General features: G+C 47.1%; 1 protein-coding gene across 1 annotated transcript in view; it reads right to left on the reverse strand.

The window, feature by feature from the left end:
- Window positions 1–1,263: 1,263 nt before the first annotated feature.
- The window catches only part of ALPK3 (alpha kinase 3), a 63,971-nt gene continuing 48,428 nt past the window's right edge, over window positions 1,264–16,806 (reverse strand). The window contains exons 6-14 of the mRNA XM_007945175.2: window positions 10,561–12,709; window positions 9,650–9,797; window positions 9,144–9,271; window positions 8,970–9,005; window positions 6,486–6,766; window positions 5,771–5,859; window positions 4,779–5,002; window positions 2,236–2,284; window positions 1,264–1,609 (exon numbers count right to left, since the gene is read on the reverse strand). Coding sequence (XP_007943366.2) covers window positions 1,264–1,609; window positions 2,236–2,284; window positions 4,779–5,002; window positions 5,771–5,859; window positions 6,486–6,766; window positions 8,970–9,005; window positions 9,144–9,271; window positions 9,650–9,797; window positions 10,561–12,709 — 3,450 coding nt within the window. The remainder of the gene's footprint in view (window positions 1,610–2,235; window positions 2,285–4,778; window positions 5,003–5,770; window positions 5,860–6,485; window positions 6,767–8,969; window positions 9,006–9,143; window positions 9,272–9,649; window positions 9,798–10,560; window positions 12,710–16,806) is intronic.

Raw genomic sequence — 16,806 nt, forward strand, 5'->3', positions numbered from 1 at the left:
GCAGGATACACAGTTGCTGCCTTTATTGCATTCCAAGGGAAGCAGGCTAACTCAAGACCCAATCCATCCCAGGCTTCAAGAAAGGATGCCCAGGAAGGATCCAGGGTGCTGGCCAAGCCCAGCAATTCCTTGGGAATCCACACATGAGGTCCCAGAGCTGAAGCCCCAGGATTAGGAGCTAATGGTTGGTGGCAGGGGTGTTAGTTCACCCCAGCACATGGATGGACCGCATCCTCCCTGAACGCCTCCATGGGGAAGAGTCCCCGCCCTCTACCCTGGTGGAGAGGGGATGTGAAATTCACTGTGACCCCACAGTATGGAACACAGGATCCCCGATAATCAACATCTTCCCTCTGGCCATAGCTGCTGACAAAATCTGCATGCCAGCCCTCAACTCGTGGACAAAGTGCTCAGGGGAAAGTATACTGGGGTGAAGTGAGAGGCCAGAGGGTAAGCTCCTCTCCTGGGTACTGGTAAATGTGAGTTCAGGGCAAGGGCAAGGGCAGCCCTAAGGCAGAGTCAGGGAAGGGCAGGCAGCAGACTGCAATTGGGCTCAAAGCCTGGGATGTGCAGGGTGCAAGGGGGTATGGGAAGCAGATGAATGAGTGCCTGAGTGATGGAGGAAGCAAGAGCATGAAGACGCATCATCAAAGACCACCGCACAAGGACATTACAGGCTCTGGAAGGGCCCCAAGCCCCATCTGGGCTCAGGGCATGTTAGTTGTAGGATAAGCTGGGATGGATGAGGCAAAGTAGCTGGAAGGAGAAGAGACCCTAAGAGTCACCAAGCCAGACATAGTAGAGAAAGTCTGGAGCCCTGAGGGCAGGGAGGTATCAGGGCCAAGTAAGGGTGAGAGGGTAAATGCTGGCCTGCACACCCTTAGAGGACAACATTCACTGCAGGGTTTGGCTGGGAGCAGGGGTGGGTGCAGAACTCATGCAGAGGACTCTGGGAGCCTCCAGCAGTGGTGAGTGTAAACTTCAAGGAGGGCCCAGGTTGACAGGCACTTGGACGTAGGCCCGCTCAAGACCTGGGAGCCCGGGTGATGGATGGCACCAGGAGAGGCCGGTGGGCTGTGTGCCACACACCAAAGCCATCTGATGAGGAGCTGATTGAGGAGAGGCTGCTCAGAGGCGTCCCCAAGTGCTTCCTCCTCAGTGCAACATCTCCAGTTAGTTCCATATTGGGAAAGTCTCCATCAGGTTCAAGCTGCTTCCTGGTTGGTCTGCTGCTGGGTGGAGGCCCCCAGCTTCCTGTGGGGGCTACCGCATGCCCTGGGCCTTAGAGCTCCTTTCATGGATGGCAGGCTGTCCCAATAACTGGGCAGTGACTGCCTCTGAGGCCTGAGGAGTGGCCTTGGAGATTGAAGCATTCTTGCGGGTGCCCTGAGGACTGGGCAGGCCTTTCTTCTGGGGCTGAGGACTCAACTGGGTACCTTTCCTGCCAGAAGATGGACTCTTGGAGCCTTTGGCCTTTGCTTGGGCATGGGCAGCCTCAGAGCCCTTGAGGGATTTTAGCCCCAGCATCTCACAGTAGGCATTGCACTGGTGTGAGGAGGCAAACTGGTCCAGCAGGGCAGGGAAACAGCTCTCCTTGAGGCCTTGGTACCTGCATCAAAAAGTAAGAGTTGAAGCCCTAAGATGGCACTCAGCACCCCAACCTACAGCCACAGCCCCTTAGGGAACAGACTTTGGGATGCTCATGGTCAGGGTGTGGTGCCCAGAGTACAACCTATTCTACCTGGGATGGTGGGGAATCTTCCTTGGTGCTATCTCAGATGGCAGCATCCAAAACCTCCATTACATTCTGGCACATGGAATTCACCATGTGGGACATTAATTGGTGTAAAGACAATTTATCTTTTTAATATTAATTAGAGCAGACTTCAGGTCATCACTCTAATCATAGGAGCCTTGCTCATTTGCATCCTAATGGGCTTTCTTGAGTGAGAAGGAAGGGAGGAGGTATACTGACAACCCAGAATTGCAGGTGATTCTATGTGTGGGCCCTGGTCCTTGGACCATGGTACTCAGGCCTATGTGCCACCAGACCTAGGGTCAGGACATAGCAGGTAGGGGTCAATGGCCCCCAGGATGTTTCCACATGGCCATCAGTGTGATGGGCCCATTTGGCTCCAGGTCCAGCACCTCAGGGATAAAGAACCAGAAGAACTTATGACATTTTTCACCTTGAAAGGACTCTCTGAGGGTATTCTGTCCCCAAGAACCACTCACCCTCGTAATTTGGTGGCAATGTGCACATCAGTCATCTTCCAGTCAACCCCTGAAAGAGAGAGAAAGTTTGATGTTGATTCAGCGAGCTTCTCTCCATCCACCCTGGATCCAAGGCCCCATGTCTGCAAGACAGACATGACTTTAGATGGAAATGTCCCAGATTTCAGGGCATTTCTTCAGGCATCCCCTCCCTGGGCCATCACCACCAACCAGCCTGTCTCACAGGCAGTGTGGGTATCTCTGTATTATTAGTAGTATAATATTCCCATTTTTACAGGTGAGGAGATGGGCTAAGAGTTCAATGACTTGAGCAAAGTCACATTGATTCATTTGTTCAATCATTGAGCACTGACTATATGCAATGACCAATCATTGTGAGTCAAGGTAAAGTTCAACTTTTCTGGCTCCTGCATACAAAACTCTCCCAACTATGTGATTCTGCCTCTATTGGAACACCTCAGACCTCAGACTGGGCTGGGCTTTGGCTTTGAGCTAAATCCTCCTTTTCCTTCTTAGTAGGTTAGTTTTTCCAGTCAAGAGAGAAGATGGGAACGTAAGGATAAATCAGGGGTGAATCAGTGGGAATGTAACACCAGATACAATTGGCTTCTACACTATTATAAAGACAGTCAGTACACGAAGAAGCCAAGGTAGTTTTCTGAGTTAGGATCCCCTTGGAAAAACAGAGCCAGGCAAAATGGTGATGGAGGAAAAATTTGTCTACCCTGGTCAGTCCACCCAAGTATCTCAGCATTCATGCATTAAACTTGTGGCCCTTCTTCCCCATTTCCAAGATGTCCAGGTAGCATTCTTGTAGGAACTTGCCTTTCACTACCAGGCCTGAGTGCCATGATCTGATAGAGTGAACCAAGTGTAGAATTTAGAATTATGTCATTTTGGAGTTGTGTGAACTTGTCAATTCACTTAAGATCTTAACTGTAAAATTTAACTGTAAAAGTGAGAATAATAATGCCCATTTAACAGGGGTTGAGAAGATCATGAATACATGTAGGACTTTAACCTAGTGCCTGAAACACAGTACATACACAAGAAATATGTTTCTTTGTTACATCTCTTTCAGAATTTATCACATTCTATCTTGTATTCTAATAATAATGATTCCTTACAAGTGCACAGAATTTTACAGTTTACACAAGGCTTTTACAACCATGGTTCTCACAAAAACCTCATAATAAGCCTATCATTATTCTTTCAGAGAGAAAGGAAACTGAAGATATTCGATTGGAGATATTAAATAACCTAACCTATGTGTGCTTTAGTTTTTTCCTCTGTAAAACAGAGACCCAGCTAGAAAATGATGAGGCCTAGTGGAGTAGTACCTAAGATATTTGACTGCTAACCAGAAGGCTGGCAGTTCAAACCCACCAGCCGGTCCTCAGAAGGAAGATTGGGAAATCTGCTTCCATAGAGATACCACCTCAGAAACACAAGGAGTGGTCACTGTAAGTCGGATCCAACTCAACAGCAGTCAGTTTTGTTTTTTGGTTTTGGTAGACTCAAGTCAAATTTCTTTGACTCCAAAATATTTCTACTATCCCATGTTATCATCTCATTATAGAAACTGGTGTACTTCTCACAGCTTCTTAAGGGCAAAGACTATGCTTTATTAATCTTTATACGTTTCCATTTAATAAATAAATGTTGGGTGCATGGATGAATAGGTAGGTGGATAGATAGGTAGATGGTGGAAGAAAGTATGAACTTAGGAGTTAATGCAGTGAATAATAATGGCTTAGTATGTTAGCCTCTCTCACTCCAAATATGTGGAGTTATCTATACAATATTTATTGTAATACTTAATGCTAAAGAAAAGCACATTTGAGCCAGTTTTATGTTTGGACCTTGGGCTTCTCACCTACTTATATCAAGGACAAAACTTAATAATGTGTGATACTGACAGCCTTCTTCCCCTCCCAGGATAGAGAGAATTTTATTTTTTCCTCTCCCCTTCTCAGTTCTGGTTAAAGAGAGTAAGCCTGGAGAGGACTGGTCAAAGATGGAAGAAGGATTCATTCATGCTGGTCTATCTTTGTTGGGGAGAATCTGGGTGATGGGAAAAACATAAATAAGACTAAAAGGAAGCCAGAAAGATGAAACTGATTTATATAATAGAATACTAAGGAAGACGGAGGAGGGGAAGAGACAGTAAAACTGTGTGTTCTCAGATAGAAGAGAGCGTACAAAGAGTGAGAAAATTCAGGGCAGCTACAGGGTAGAGAGGAGGTAAATTTTTAAAAAGGGTGGTTGTGAATTTTGAATTAGATCCCATGTAATGCTCTTTGAAGTAAATTTCTTTTTAATTTTAAGTTGGGGCTAGACTATATTCCTTTAAACACAACTTCAGTTACAGGCTGGACTACATGAGGCCCTGATCTGTATTAGTGTTGCATCCAATTTACTTTACAAGGTTATTGTAAAGAGTAAAGGAGGATAAATACAGAAGTGCTTTGTCAACTATCAAACAAACACTATGGCTCTGTCTCGCCACATGCTGTCACACATATACATGCACACCCTCATACCTGCCAAATCTGTGACAAGGAAGCTGCCATTTGTCCACTGATAAAGCCAGTGCTGGAAGGTCTGGCATTTTTGTATGACTTCAGAGCTGCTAGATGCTGCTGGGGCCCCAGCAAAGCCCCATTCCCGGGAACAGTAAGACTCCAGGGGCTTGCCCAGGTCCTCCTCCAGGGTAGCATATGGGATATTATTTGCAGGTCGGTAGATCAGATACAGTGGGATGATCCTAAACATAGTTTCATTGTGCAGTGAGCAGGAAGCACGTCTCCAGAGAGCTTATCTCTCCATCCCAGTTCTACATTCATAATTCTAAAAGGAGGTCCTTTCCAAGAATGGAATTCTCAGCTCTGAGCCTGAAGGATAGTGAGAGACAGGAGCTCCACCCCAGTTCAGGAAAGGAAATAGAAGCCACTGGCTTCAGAGTCCTGTCTTCTGTGTGGTCAATGGGACTAGAAGTGAACTCTGTACACATAGGTGAGGGACTGAGATAAGTTTGTGTCAGAGAGGAACACTTCTAGAGAGAATTCAACCAATCGTGGCTCAACAGCAGTCAGATTGTAGATACTCAGAGTCGGATTACAAGTCTCAAAATGAAAATGATCACCATTCCTACAAAAATCCACATCGACCCTAACTGCCTAGCACAGAAAAGTCTCCAAGTTGTCCAGAAGCTTACCCATCCCCACCACTTTCAGAGAGGCCCAGAATCTGCAGGGCCAAAACTCTGAAGTCAACAAAAATCAGGCAAAGGAGTAGGGGATGAGGATGAGGGAAGACTTGAGATCAAGACAGAGGCTTTTCCAAAGTGCACAGTGAATCTTTAGGTCTTTCTAGATTTTGAAGGACCACTGAGCTAAGCATAGGGCTAATTATGAGCCCATTTGCACATGGTCATCACTCAGGATGCCCCCAAGAGGCTGTGCAATCACTGTTCTTTGTGGACTCTGAAAGCAACAGGCTTGCACACTACATAGCCCCCCTCCCCGGCACTTACTCAGGCACCTCTCCAAAGGCAGGCACGGCCCGGGCTTCAGCTGCAAAGATTTTGCAGTACTCGCGACTCATGTTCTGGATCTTGCACCCCTGTGGATTATAGAGAACCAAATCAGATTAGCAAAGAAACTCCCAGCTCTCTATCATGCCAGTGGGAGGACCATCTACAGGAACTGCAGGGAGGACTCCAACTCTAGGGAAAACAGGGTGATTCCTGACTGCCTTCTACTCTGTGCTTCATTTTTCTCATTTGTAAAACAAGGAGCTTTGAACTTTTGAAAACTGAGGTTTCCAATATGGTTTCTAAACTGTGTCCCCTGGAACCCTAATGATAGTGGCAGTGCTCCAAGAGCCACCCTGTGGAGCAAGGAGTAGGTTGAATGGGCAGAGCACCAGACATCCTCCCCATATATAGTCATATGCCTTTAATCTCTCCTATTAGGCCTCCATGTAAGATTATGTTTGGGAACAGGAAGAAAGGCTTCTTTTGCAAAAATACAGTTTGAAAACAATGGCCAAAATGGCTTTCACTCTTCATGTTCTCTGAGGTCTAGTTCAGTATCTGGATTCTGCACTAATCTCAGTCTCTCCCCAAGGTCAGTCCTAGGTGTCTCATAAGGTTAAAACTGAGATGGTTCAGTTTCCCAGGATGACCCAGACTGGGAAAGGGAGGAGGTGAGAGAGTAGATTTGGGGAATGATCATAGGACCTGGTACCTGGATGGTGACATCGTAGTTTCTGCCCAGGAGAGAAGTCTCACTGCTTGGCCCAAATACAAGCAGGCTGGATACCTTGATGATGCAGGTGCGGCCCGACTCGAAGACAGGTTCCAGCCCGTAGATGACCTTGGCCTGGGAGGCTTTCTGAAGGCCACACCCACGTCCACCCCCTCGGAGCTCCTCACTCACCAGGCGCCCAAAGAGCTTGTCCCCCCAGCAGCCAGAGTCAGCCAGACCCTTAGCAAACACCATGGGGGTCATCTCAATCTCTTCTCCAACTGAAGGGGAACAGGAGAAATGTGGGGAAATAGAAACTCCTGCCTGACCAATGTGGAGTGTGTAGGGCAGCCAAGAAGCTGGGACTAAGCCCCCACCCCGCCAACCTGGTACTCTAACGTTCCTTGAGCCCCTACCAGATGGTGAGCTCTTTGAGGGCAGAAACTACAGATATAATCCCTGTCATTTAACAGTGCCTGTGTGGTACCTGTTACAGGGTGAGTGCTCCCTAAGTGTCTATAAAAGGCAGTGGTTTTCTGAGCTAGGGGCAATCAATACAGAATACCAGAATTTGTTTTAGAATTATGTGTGTTGATCAAATGGTTAAATGATTTCACCTCAACCAACACATTTGACTGGAACAGAAAGTTTGCAGGGCCAATCTAGCAGCAGTGAGCACCCCTACTGCTCAAATTGTCATCACTAAAGACCATTCCCCACTAGAAGGAACCACAGCTGTCTAAAGAAATGGTTGATTCCAGATCTAGGGCAGGGAGTATACAGGATGAGGCTGACACATCTTGTCACACCAGAAAGCAAGGAAGCTGTCAAATATTATTGGTACCTTTTCAAAGGACACAGGAGCCAACCTGAAGGAGCTCCCAAAGCCACACATGAGACAATCTTAACAAAAACAATACTGGTCACAACGTATTGAACATCAAATACGTTTTTTAAAAAATCCATGCATTCATAATGGTAAGTTAGAAAAAAAAAAAAAAAAAGCTTCATTGATCACTTTTGGAGGGCACCAACCCAATATTCTGAAATCTAGTAAATAAAGGGGGAAAAAACATCAAGCATTTATCCTTCATTTTCTGTTGGACCTATATATATCAGGGTAACCAAATGATTCTTTACAGAAAAAAATTTGGCTAATAGATGAACAAGAAATGATAGGATAATAATGCCTCCATGTTACAACTCCTAATGAAAAAATGGATTTAGGAAATAATCAGTGGCTGATGAAACCATTAGATAATTTGAGATTGAGGGGATTTAAAAGGGATGGGTTAGACAGATAACACCTGGATAAGCCCAAAAGTGAGTCTTCCCATTACTACAAGTGAAACAATCAGAGAGTATGTGTTTCCTGATGGGATGCAAAAGAAAACACACTGCACACCTGTGAAGTATTCTGGGGTGGGGGGGAGATAAAAGTAAAAAAAAATTGAACCCGAATCTGACCAAGCCTCTAGATCTAATAAGCAGTTTAGAAGAATTACATATATGGAAGAGCATGCTAAGTGGGGCTATAATCAACAAAACCTAGAATGTAAGAAATTCTACTCATCAAGGGACTTTAACAAATGAATGGCAAGGTGGGGGGAATAAGGGAGGAGGAACTGTTATACATTAAGAGACTTAAGACATAGATCAGCTGAAAGGAATGAGTGGCTCCTGATCCAAATAAACCAATGAGATCATTGGGGAAATCTGATTGGATGATGTTAAAGGATTATTAATATGTTTTTGGATGTGAAATTACATTTAATACTGATCAAATTTGATTTGGTAACTGGACAAAAGGCACTGGTTGAATGAATGGGTGATTAAATGAATGAAGGAATTAATACATTAATTAGTAAAATCTTTCCATCACTAGTTGACTTCACAGTCCCAAGCTTTATCAGATCTCTTGTGGGAGCAGTGTAGACCCTTCTAGTAATACTTGAGCCTTTAAAATGCTTATCAAACTTTGGAATATTTTATAATCACCAGGGAGCCTGCTGAAAGTGACATTTTCCTAGGCCCTTCCCCAGAGATTGGGATTAAGGATGTATGCAGCAGGGCCCAAGAAACTGCATTTCTAGAAGACTCTCTATGTCAATCTGATGCAGGAGATCCACAGACCACCCAGAAATTCTAGCTAGGGAGTTGGTGGGATTAGATGTGCCCTGGTGACAAGTCCCGCCCTTGATCAAGGCTCCAATATGGGCAAAGGGCACAAGGCTGAATGAATTTACAGAATGCCTCATCCTACCCGCAAACAGTTTTTTCTCCCATAATCTTCTGAAATATCAGTCCTCCTCCATCATTTTCCCAAAACCTTATCCTAAACTAGGAGGCAAAGGGTAGCTGAACGGATATTAACATGACAGTACAGAACAGATTCCAAGCCCTTTAAGAAGGTCCTCCCAGCAGATGGTGGGGGAAAGATGAATACCCACCCACTCTTCCTCCTCCCCCAAAGGGGCCCCGTACCTTCACCTTCTTCTCTGGAGATGAATCCTGACAACACTAAGTGGAGAAAAAGAAGGAAAGCAGCTGCCCTCAGGCTGTTCTGCCCAGAGAGGGAGCCATCTCTTTGAAGATGACTGCTGCCCATCCCCCGGAGTCAGGCCTGCCGGAGACCCTGGGCTGCAGGGCAACACTCACCCTCGGAGCTGAGGCAGAAGTCGGTGGAGGCTGAGCCGTGCTCATTCTGGATGGTGCACCGATACATGCCGCAGTCCACTGGGGACGCCTGCACTATGGCCAAGGCTGCTGGCCCCTCATCCCCAGCACTGCAGAGAGTGGAGACTTTTTTTGTGAGCCCATCACCATGCACAGGGCTCATGGGATGCAGCAGACTACAATCCTAAAATTCCTTAGACCTCACTCCCAGAGCTGCTTAGAACACAGGCTCTGAGAACACCGGAGGCAGAAGCAAGAGATATGGTGGTGGAGAACAAGCTCCATCCAGATCACCCAGACAGCATGACACTTACTAGCTGTGCAACTTTAGGCAAGAGACTTAACACTTGTGCCTCAATTTTCTCATCTCTGCTCTGGGAGTAATAGAATCTCCATCCAGGATTATTGTGATACTAGAACAATGCCTGGCAGGGTCATTATTGTACTTAGGGAGCCAGGTGGGGTGGAGGTGGTCTCACCCAGCTTACCTCCTGCCCACCTCACCCACTGGGTGCTGATCCTTGGCCCATGTCAAGACTGAGTCACTAAGAATGTTGAAGAACTGGCACCAGAGCTTCAGGCTGCCGGAGGCATCAGGAAACTGTTCCACCCTAATCTTCCGGATCACCTGTGGAGCTGAGAGTGGGGGCCCAACTAAGAGAGAGAAGCCACTTCCCCTCCACTCTGTGCCCTCTCTGGCCTTTCACAGTTGTACAAGCAAAGGCAGAGGGCTATGACCAGAGCCCAAGGCCTGCAGATGGCCCTGCTCCTGCTTCCCTGGGTGTCCTTGGTGGCACAGGCTAAGAGAAAACAGGATTCAAGTCTCCCACTACTTCACAGCCCCCAGCCCTTGCTGCCCCTTCCCTTGGTCTCTAAGGCTTCTGCCCTGACCCTTAAAGCACCCATCTGAGCTAGAAAGAACCTAAGCCAGGGAAAGCCTCACAGGTGAGAACACAATAGCTGTCAAGATAGGACATCAGTTTACTCTCTAAGACCCTAACTCTAGAGACCTACATTGAACCCTGTCTCTACCACTTTAACTGTGGGACAAGTCTGTTTTAAAGAGGGGATGATCATTATCATCATCCTTGTCATAGAGCTAAAATGCTATTGAATGCCAGGCCCTGTGATAAGTCCTTCATTGATTCTATCCCATTTAACCCTGCCAGTGCTACAAAGTTTATACTATTCTCATCCCCATTTTATGGAGAAGCAGAGCCAGGAAAAGACCCAGGCCTTTCTAATTCTAAAGCTTGTGAAATCATTAAACAAGACATTTCCCAAGGTGTTTTGTCAGTCCCTAAAAGAATAGGGTGGTGTTGTCAGGAGCAGCAGTGTCCTCAGGGGCTTCCCGGTAGTACTTTCCCACAAAGCCACCCTGTCTGTCCCCATCGCTTACCTTTGAGTAAGTCTTTGGCTTTGTCCTTGGCTTTCTTGGGCTTGGCCAGAGCATCCTGCTTGCCTTCATCCAGTGCCGGCTCTGCGTCTAGGCCACTGGCCTTGGTGCTGGTGCCCAGGTCTCCTGGCGCTGGTTCCTCCTCTGCCCGTGGCACCTCCAGTAGACCTGCTTTCCTGCCCTGGGTAGGGGAGCGTCTTTCTCGCCCCGGAGACCCCGGGGACCCAGGCACCAGGCTCTTCCTGGGTCCCCGGGGGGAAACTGTGGAGCTCTCCCTTTCTTCAGGCTTGGCCACCTCCCCTTCTCCCATTGCTCTGACCTTAGGGAGAAATCTCTTCCTCCGGGCCCCTAGAGCCAGCTCCTCAGGTGTGGCTGCAGGGAGACCTGTCAGAGCCTCCCCTGGAGCCTCCTCCTCTTGGAAGGGCTCCTGGGTTCTGCTATCTGCTGAGAGTAGTTCCTGCCCAGAGGCTGCCTGCCCGCCCACCCGCCGGGCTGGCCCACCCATGCTGCTCTCCAGGGTGGCCCCTAGGTCAGGCCCCTCAAAGGAAACTTCTCCCTCACCCTCACTGGATCCTTCTTCTGAGGTTGGCCCAGGGCCCTCCCCGCCTACCACAATGGTGGGGACAGTGAGGAGGCTGGGGACAGGGCCTTGGGAGCGCTGGGCAGCTGCCAAGGCCTGCCGGCCAGCCTGCACCTCACGATCCAGGAGACCGGTGAGACGACGGGAGGTGCAGGGGCTCAGCAACAGGGTCTGTGCACTCTGCACCAGATGGTTGTTCTCCACACGCTCCAGGATACGCCGTGACGTCTGGGGACTCAGGCCAGCCACTTCCACGGTAGGGACCAGAGTGGGCGAGGATGCTGGTGCCCCAGAGGTCATACCTGCCTGGGACTGTGCCGCCCCTCCACTTGTCTCTGTGCCAGATAGCTTCAGCAGAAGAAGCAAGTAGTTCTTCAGGGAATCTATGAGGCCAGGGTCACAGCTTCGGGGGCCTGAGGTCCTACCCTCTGCATCTGGCACCTCGGCACAGGCCCCCTCGGTGCTAGTAGCCATGGTTTCTGGTAGGATCTCTGACCCCAGGTGTGGTGTAGGGGCAGACCCAATCAAGGCCTGGGCTCCAGAGGGCAATAAGGCAGCTGTGTTCATGTGCTGAGAAGTCAGGGTGCTGGGCAGCCCCTCTGGTGGGCTATTGGTCAAGCCAGTCCCAGGAAGAGAGGACATGGTGGGTACCTCTGGGCTCAGGCTGCTCGGATCAACTGACAGCACTTCTCTTGGTTGGTTCTCCTTGGGGCACTGGACCGAGCCATCCTCTGTCTTGTCCTTGGCTGGCCTTGGCCACCTCGACCCTTGACATCTCTCTCCTCCCATTTGCTCCAAGTTTTCCTCACGAGGCAGCTGTGCTGGGAGTGTGACGCTCCCTGACAGGGGGCCCAGCACAGTTTCCTCATGGTTTCTGGAGGCTACTACTGCTGCCTCCTCAGAGCTGAGTACAAAACCAGGTTTTTCTAGGAAAGAGGACCCTTCTGGGGTCTGCTCAAAGCATCTCGTAATCTGAGGCAGCCTAGGGTCCTCTGAAGGTGGGGATGAAGGGGCTTTGGACTGTGGGCTGAGGCTGCTCATGGACTTCTCCTCTGGCTGAACTTCTACGGCTGTGGGTATGTTCTCCTCTGACTGTGTCTCCTTTTCTCCCTGTATCCTTTTGTCTTCTTGTGTCCTCTCATCTGCCTGTATCTTCCTGTCTTCCTGTGTCTTCTCACCTGCCTGTGTTCTTTCTACCTGTGCCCCTACCCTTCCCAGTGTCTCCACATACTCCTGTGAACTCCTGTATGCCTGTGTCCTCACACTGTCTTGTGTCACAACATCCACCTGTGTCTTCCTCTCTGCCAGTGTCCTCTGGGTTGTTTGTGTTCTGGCTCCCTGTACCTGCCCATCTGTCAGCATCCTCTCATCCATTTGTGTCTTCCCATCCACCTGTACATTCTTGTTGCCTCCTGTTCTCCAGTCAGCAGAGGTTCTCCTGTCCTCCTGGGTTTCTGTATCCATGGGCTCAATTGTGTCCTGATTTCTGGAGATGCTGGGACCAAGGGATGCTACACCACAGCTACTGCTGGCCGACGTGATGGGAACCATGTTTCCCTGGGACTCTGAGGCCTGAGGACACATGGACAAAACAAGAACTACACTTGCATCAGGATTTCCAATCTGACCTCATCCAGAACTGCCCTGATGGGAATCCTGCCACCTGGTTTCTCAGGCCACTGGTGATAAGAGGCAAAGGACATGTGGCCAGATTCCAAAGTCTCATGCCCACACACCTCAACCCTTAATCCCAGAATCAGAACCAGGAAGTATACTGCATCCAGACCCAACTCTGGCCCTTCTCATTCCTCCCTGAAGAAATCATGACTTTCCTGAAAGGCTCTTGTGGTAGGTAAGTTTGTATGTCAACTTGGTCAGGCCTGGTTGAGTGGCTGGGCAGCTGGATGTAATACTCCCCATGATGAGATTGGTAATCAACTCCATGGTGGAACCTACTGTGAGCAGCTGAGTAGCTAGCTGCCTTAGGGATGTGGTCTGCTTCCCATATATAAGCAGCAGCACTGGGAATGGTCTCTAGCTTATGGCATGCTTGGACCCTGCATGTAGCTGTGTTGTTGTTCAGCAGTCTGCCGTGCTCTGCCAACCTTGGGACTTTCAGTGGACTTGAATTAATGGCCTGCCGTGTGGTTTGGGAACATTGGGATTATGCCTTTTTACTCGTCAACCTTGGGCTTGTCAGTCTTAGCAGCCAGCAGCTGTCTGAGTAAAGAAAAGCCTCTAACTCCAGTGGGCCAGGAGCAAGAGGCAGAGCCGAAACCCAAGGTTGAGGGGTTTTCACCCAGCCCCTAGAGCCTAGCACTTTGAACTCGGACTTAAAGCCTCCAAACTGTAAGAGAATAAACTCCTATTTGTTTAAGCATCCCATTTGTGGTATATAGTTTTGTCAGAGTGGTACTAGGTAACCAGAACAACCCACCTCTTACCCCTGTCATTCAGAGGAGAGTGTGCCCTCTCCCCAGACTCCCTAAGAAATCAATCTGTTCCTCTCCTGTGGCACTAATTACAATGGACAGAATTATGGTTGAAATGGGAGAGTGCAGAAGAGCCCCCAACAATGGACCCAAAAACAGCATCCACCATCAATGGGTGAGTGGTAATACTATGATGCCATCCAAACAAAGAGGATAAACATAATTATGAATGGCCCCCATATCAAGAAATCAGTGGTATGTTATAATATTATCCTTTCTGCACACCTACTGTTTACAAAGCATTACCATTCATTGGAATCGACTGCACAGCAACGGGTTTGGTTTTTTTGGTTTGTATGTTGTTGTTAGCTGTCACTGAGTTGGCCCCCAACTCATGGCAACCCAATGTACAATGAACAAAACACTGCCCAATCCTGCACCATCCCTGTGACTGGTTCTGAATCAGGCCCTTGTGATGCACAGGGGTTTCACTGGCTCATTTTCAGAAGTAGATCACTAGGCATATCTTTCCTAGTCTGTCTTAGTCTGGAAGCTGTGCTAAAACTGGTTTAGCCTTATAGCGACATGCAAGCCTCCACTAACAGATGGGGGTTGCTGTGCATGAGGTCCATTGGCCAGGAATCAAACCCGAGTCTCCCACATGGAAGGGAAGAATTCTACCACTGAACCACCAATGCCCTCCCTCCAAAGCACTGTGCTAGGCTCCTTATATACAGTACCTTAATGTGAAACATTTTTGAGAATTATCCCCATTTTAAAGATAAGAACACCGATGGTTGAAGAAGGGATGCAATTTGTTCACTATCAAATGCAAGTAAGTGGCAGAGTTTAGATTAGAACCATGACTCCAAATTTCACGTTATTAGTTTTTATACTTAATGTCACCCATTCCAATATAAGTAAAGGATTTGCCATCTAAACATGCTAGTAGAAGGCAGTAAATTTCCTCTTTTCTTCCTGACTATAATCAAAGCAACAAAGTAAACAAGGGGGAAAAAAAAAAAAAAAAAGCAAACTCCATAGTTAGTGAAACTAGAACCATAAAAACCAGGTACAGCAGGTCTCAGAACACACCAGCAAAAACACAGTTATTATAGATAAGGGGCTCACCCTAAAGAGATACATCCATGAACTTTGCATACAACGAGGGCTGTAGGATCATGGAGGAGCCCTAGTTGTGGAACAGTAAAGTCCTTGGCTGCTAACCAAAAGGTTGGTGGTTTGAGCCTATCAGTGACTCTGTAGGAGAAAAAAAAAAAAAAACTGGTCATCTGCTCCCGCGAAGATTATAGCCTAGAAGAGCCAGTCATACTCTGTCATACAGGGTCACTATGAGTCAGAATTGAGTCAACAGGCACACAGCAACAACAGGACCATGGAGAACTGAGGAGAAATAAAGCAGAAGACACACAAGGAGAGAAGCATTGGCCCAAGGGCAGCAGATTTCAGAAATCAGCAGCAAAACTACACCCTCTGAAAACTGCTAAGGAAATCCAGCATAAGTAATGAAAAATAGAATTGGCAAAATATCTATTAAAAAGCATCATAAGAAGAAAGGTGGGAAAAAGAAGCAAAACTTACCAAAGAATATTTCCCAGAAACTTTGACATGAAACTGATGAAAATTCAAACTAATATTTCACCAACAATTTTAAAAGTTTAATGAAGAAACCACATTTATGAAGAAAGAATACAAGTAAGAACTCAATAGGAAGAAATATAAGAATTCAAGAAAGAGATGGGAGAAAGAGAAAGTGGGAGGGAGGAAAAGGGAACTGTGAGATGCCAGGATTCAGCAAAGATACTGAAGATAAATAAAAAATAAAGACAAATTGGAAGGAACAAAGGAAAACTAAATCTTGTGGAAAGTACAATGAAGAATAGAAATGAGAAAAGTGAGGAACATAACATGGAAAGAAAGGGCCACTACACAGCAGTCATTAAGATAGTAGAACCTTCTCCAGAAGACTGGCAGTTCAAACCCACCAGCCACTCCTTGGAAGAAAGATTGGGCAATCTACTTCTGTAGTGATACCACCTCAGAAACCCAAGGAGAGGTCGCTATGGTCAGGTCTGACTCCATGGCAGTGAGTTTAGTTTGGTTTTCTCTTAACTTCTGGTATTCTAGGATTACACACGAACACGCACTGCCATCGAGTCGGATACAACACATAGCGACCCCTCCTTGGGTTTCCGAGGCAGTATCACTAGGAAAGTAGATTGCCCAACCCTCCTTCCAAGGAGTGGCTGGTGGGTTTGAACTGCCAGTCTTCTGGTTAGCAGTCAAATGCCTTAGGCACTACACCACCAGAGCTCCTATTCTAGGATTAGAGAATATTAATATGAGCATTAAACCTATAAGTTTACAAAGAAAGTGTTGACTCTGCACACAAGCCTGCTGTTCACAAGACTAATGCAAATGAGACTTCTTGATTAAAGCTACCTTCACTCCCCCGTTACCCCCAGCCTCATTAGTCCCTGGGTCCCACTGAACCTACTTCCTCAATTTCTCAATATCCATTCCTTCTATCTCCACTGCCAAGCACCTAATCCAAGCTGCCATCAATTATATCTTGCCTGGACTGTAAATGATATCTTGCCTGGGCTGTAAAGTCCCCTAATTGGTATCTATGACTCTAGTCTTTGCTTCTGTTAAACTATTATTATCCTCAATGCAGCCCAAATGATCTTTCCAAAATACGAATTTGATTATGACACTCCCCTGCATAAAAACCTCTCAATGGCTTATCATCACTTACAGGATTAAGCCCAAAATCCCTGGCCTAAAAGAGCGCAAAGGTTAATAACATTCTCTGTTGGCCAGGGTATGGGGAAACAAGCATTAGCAGAGCCTCTATGGAGAGCAATTTGGCATTATCTATCAGGACTGAAAATATAAAAATACTTATATCCTTTGACATAACAACTATATTCCCAGGAATTTATCATACGGATATACTCTCATGTACAAATGGACTCATATACATTTGTTGCAGCATAGTTTATAACAGCAAGAAACTATAAAGTACTTAAACTCTTATCACTATGCGACTGGTCCAATGAATTATGGTACACCATAATAAGGAGCTCTCATGGTGTAATGGTAAAGGCATTTAGCTGCTAACCAAAAGGTCAATGGTTTGAACCTACCAACTGCTCCACAGAAGAAAGATGAGGCAGACTACTTCCATAATGATCTGTTGTTGTTGTTGTTGTT

Source organism: Orycteropus afer, unplaced genomic scaffold, assembly GCF_000298275.1.
Source record: "Orycteropus afer afer isolate SDZICR_OR568_19922 unplaced genomic scaffold, OryAfe1.0 scaffold00132, whole genome shotgun sequence".
Lineage (NCBI taxonomy): Eukaryota > Metazoa > Chordata > Mammalia > Tubulidentata > Orycteropodidae > Orycteropus > Orycteropus afer.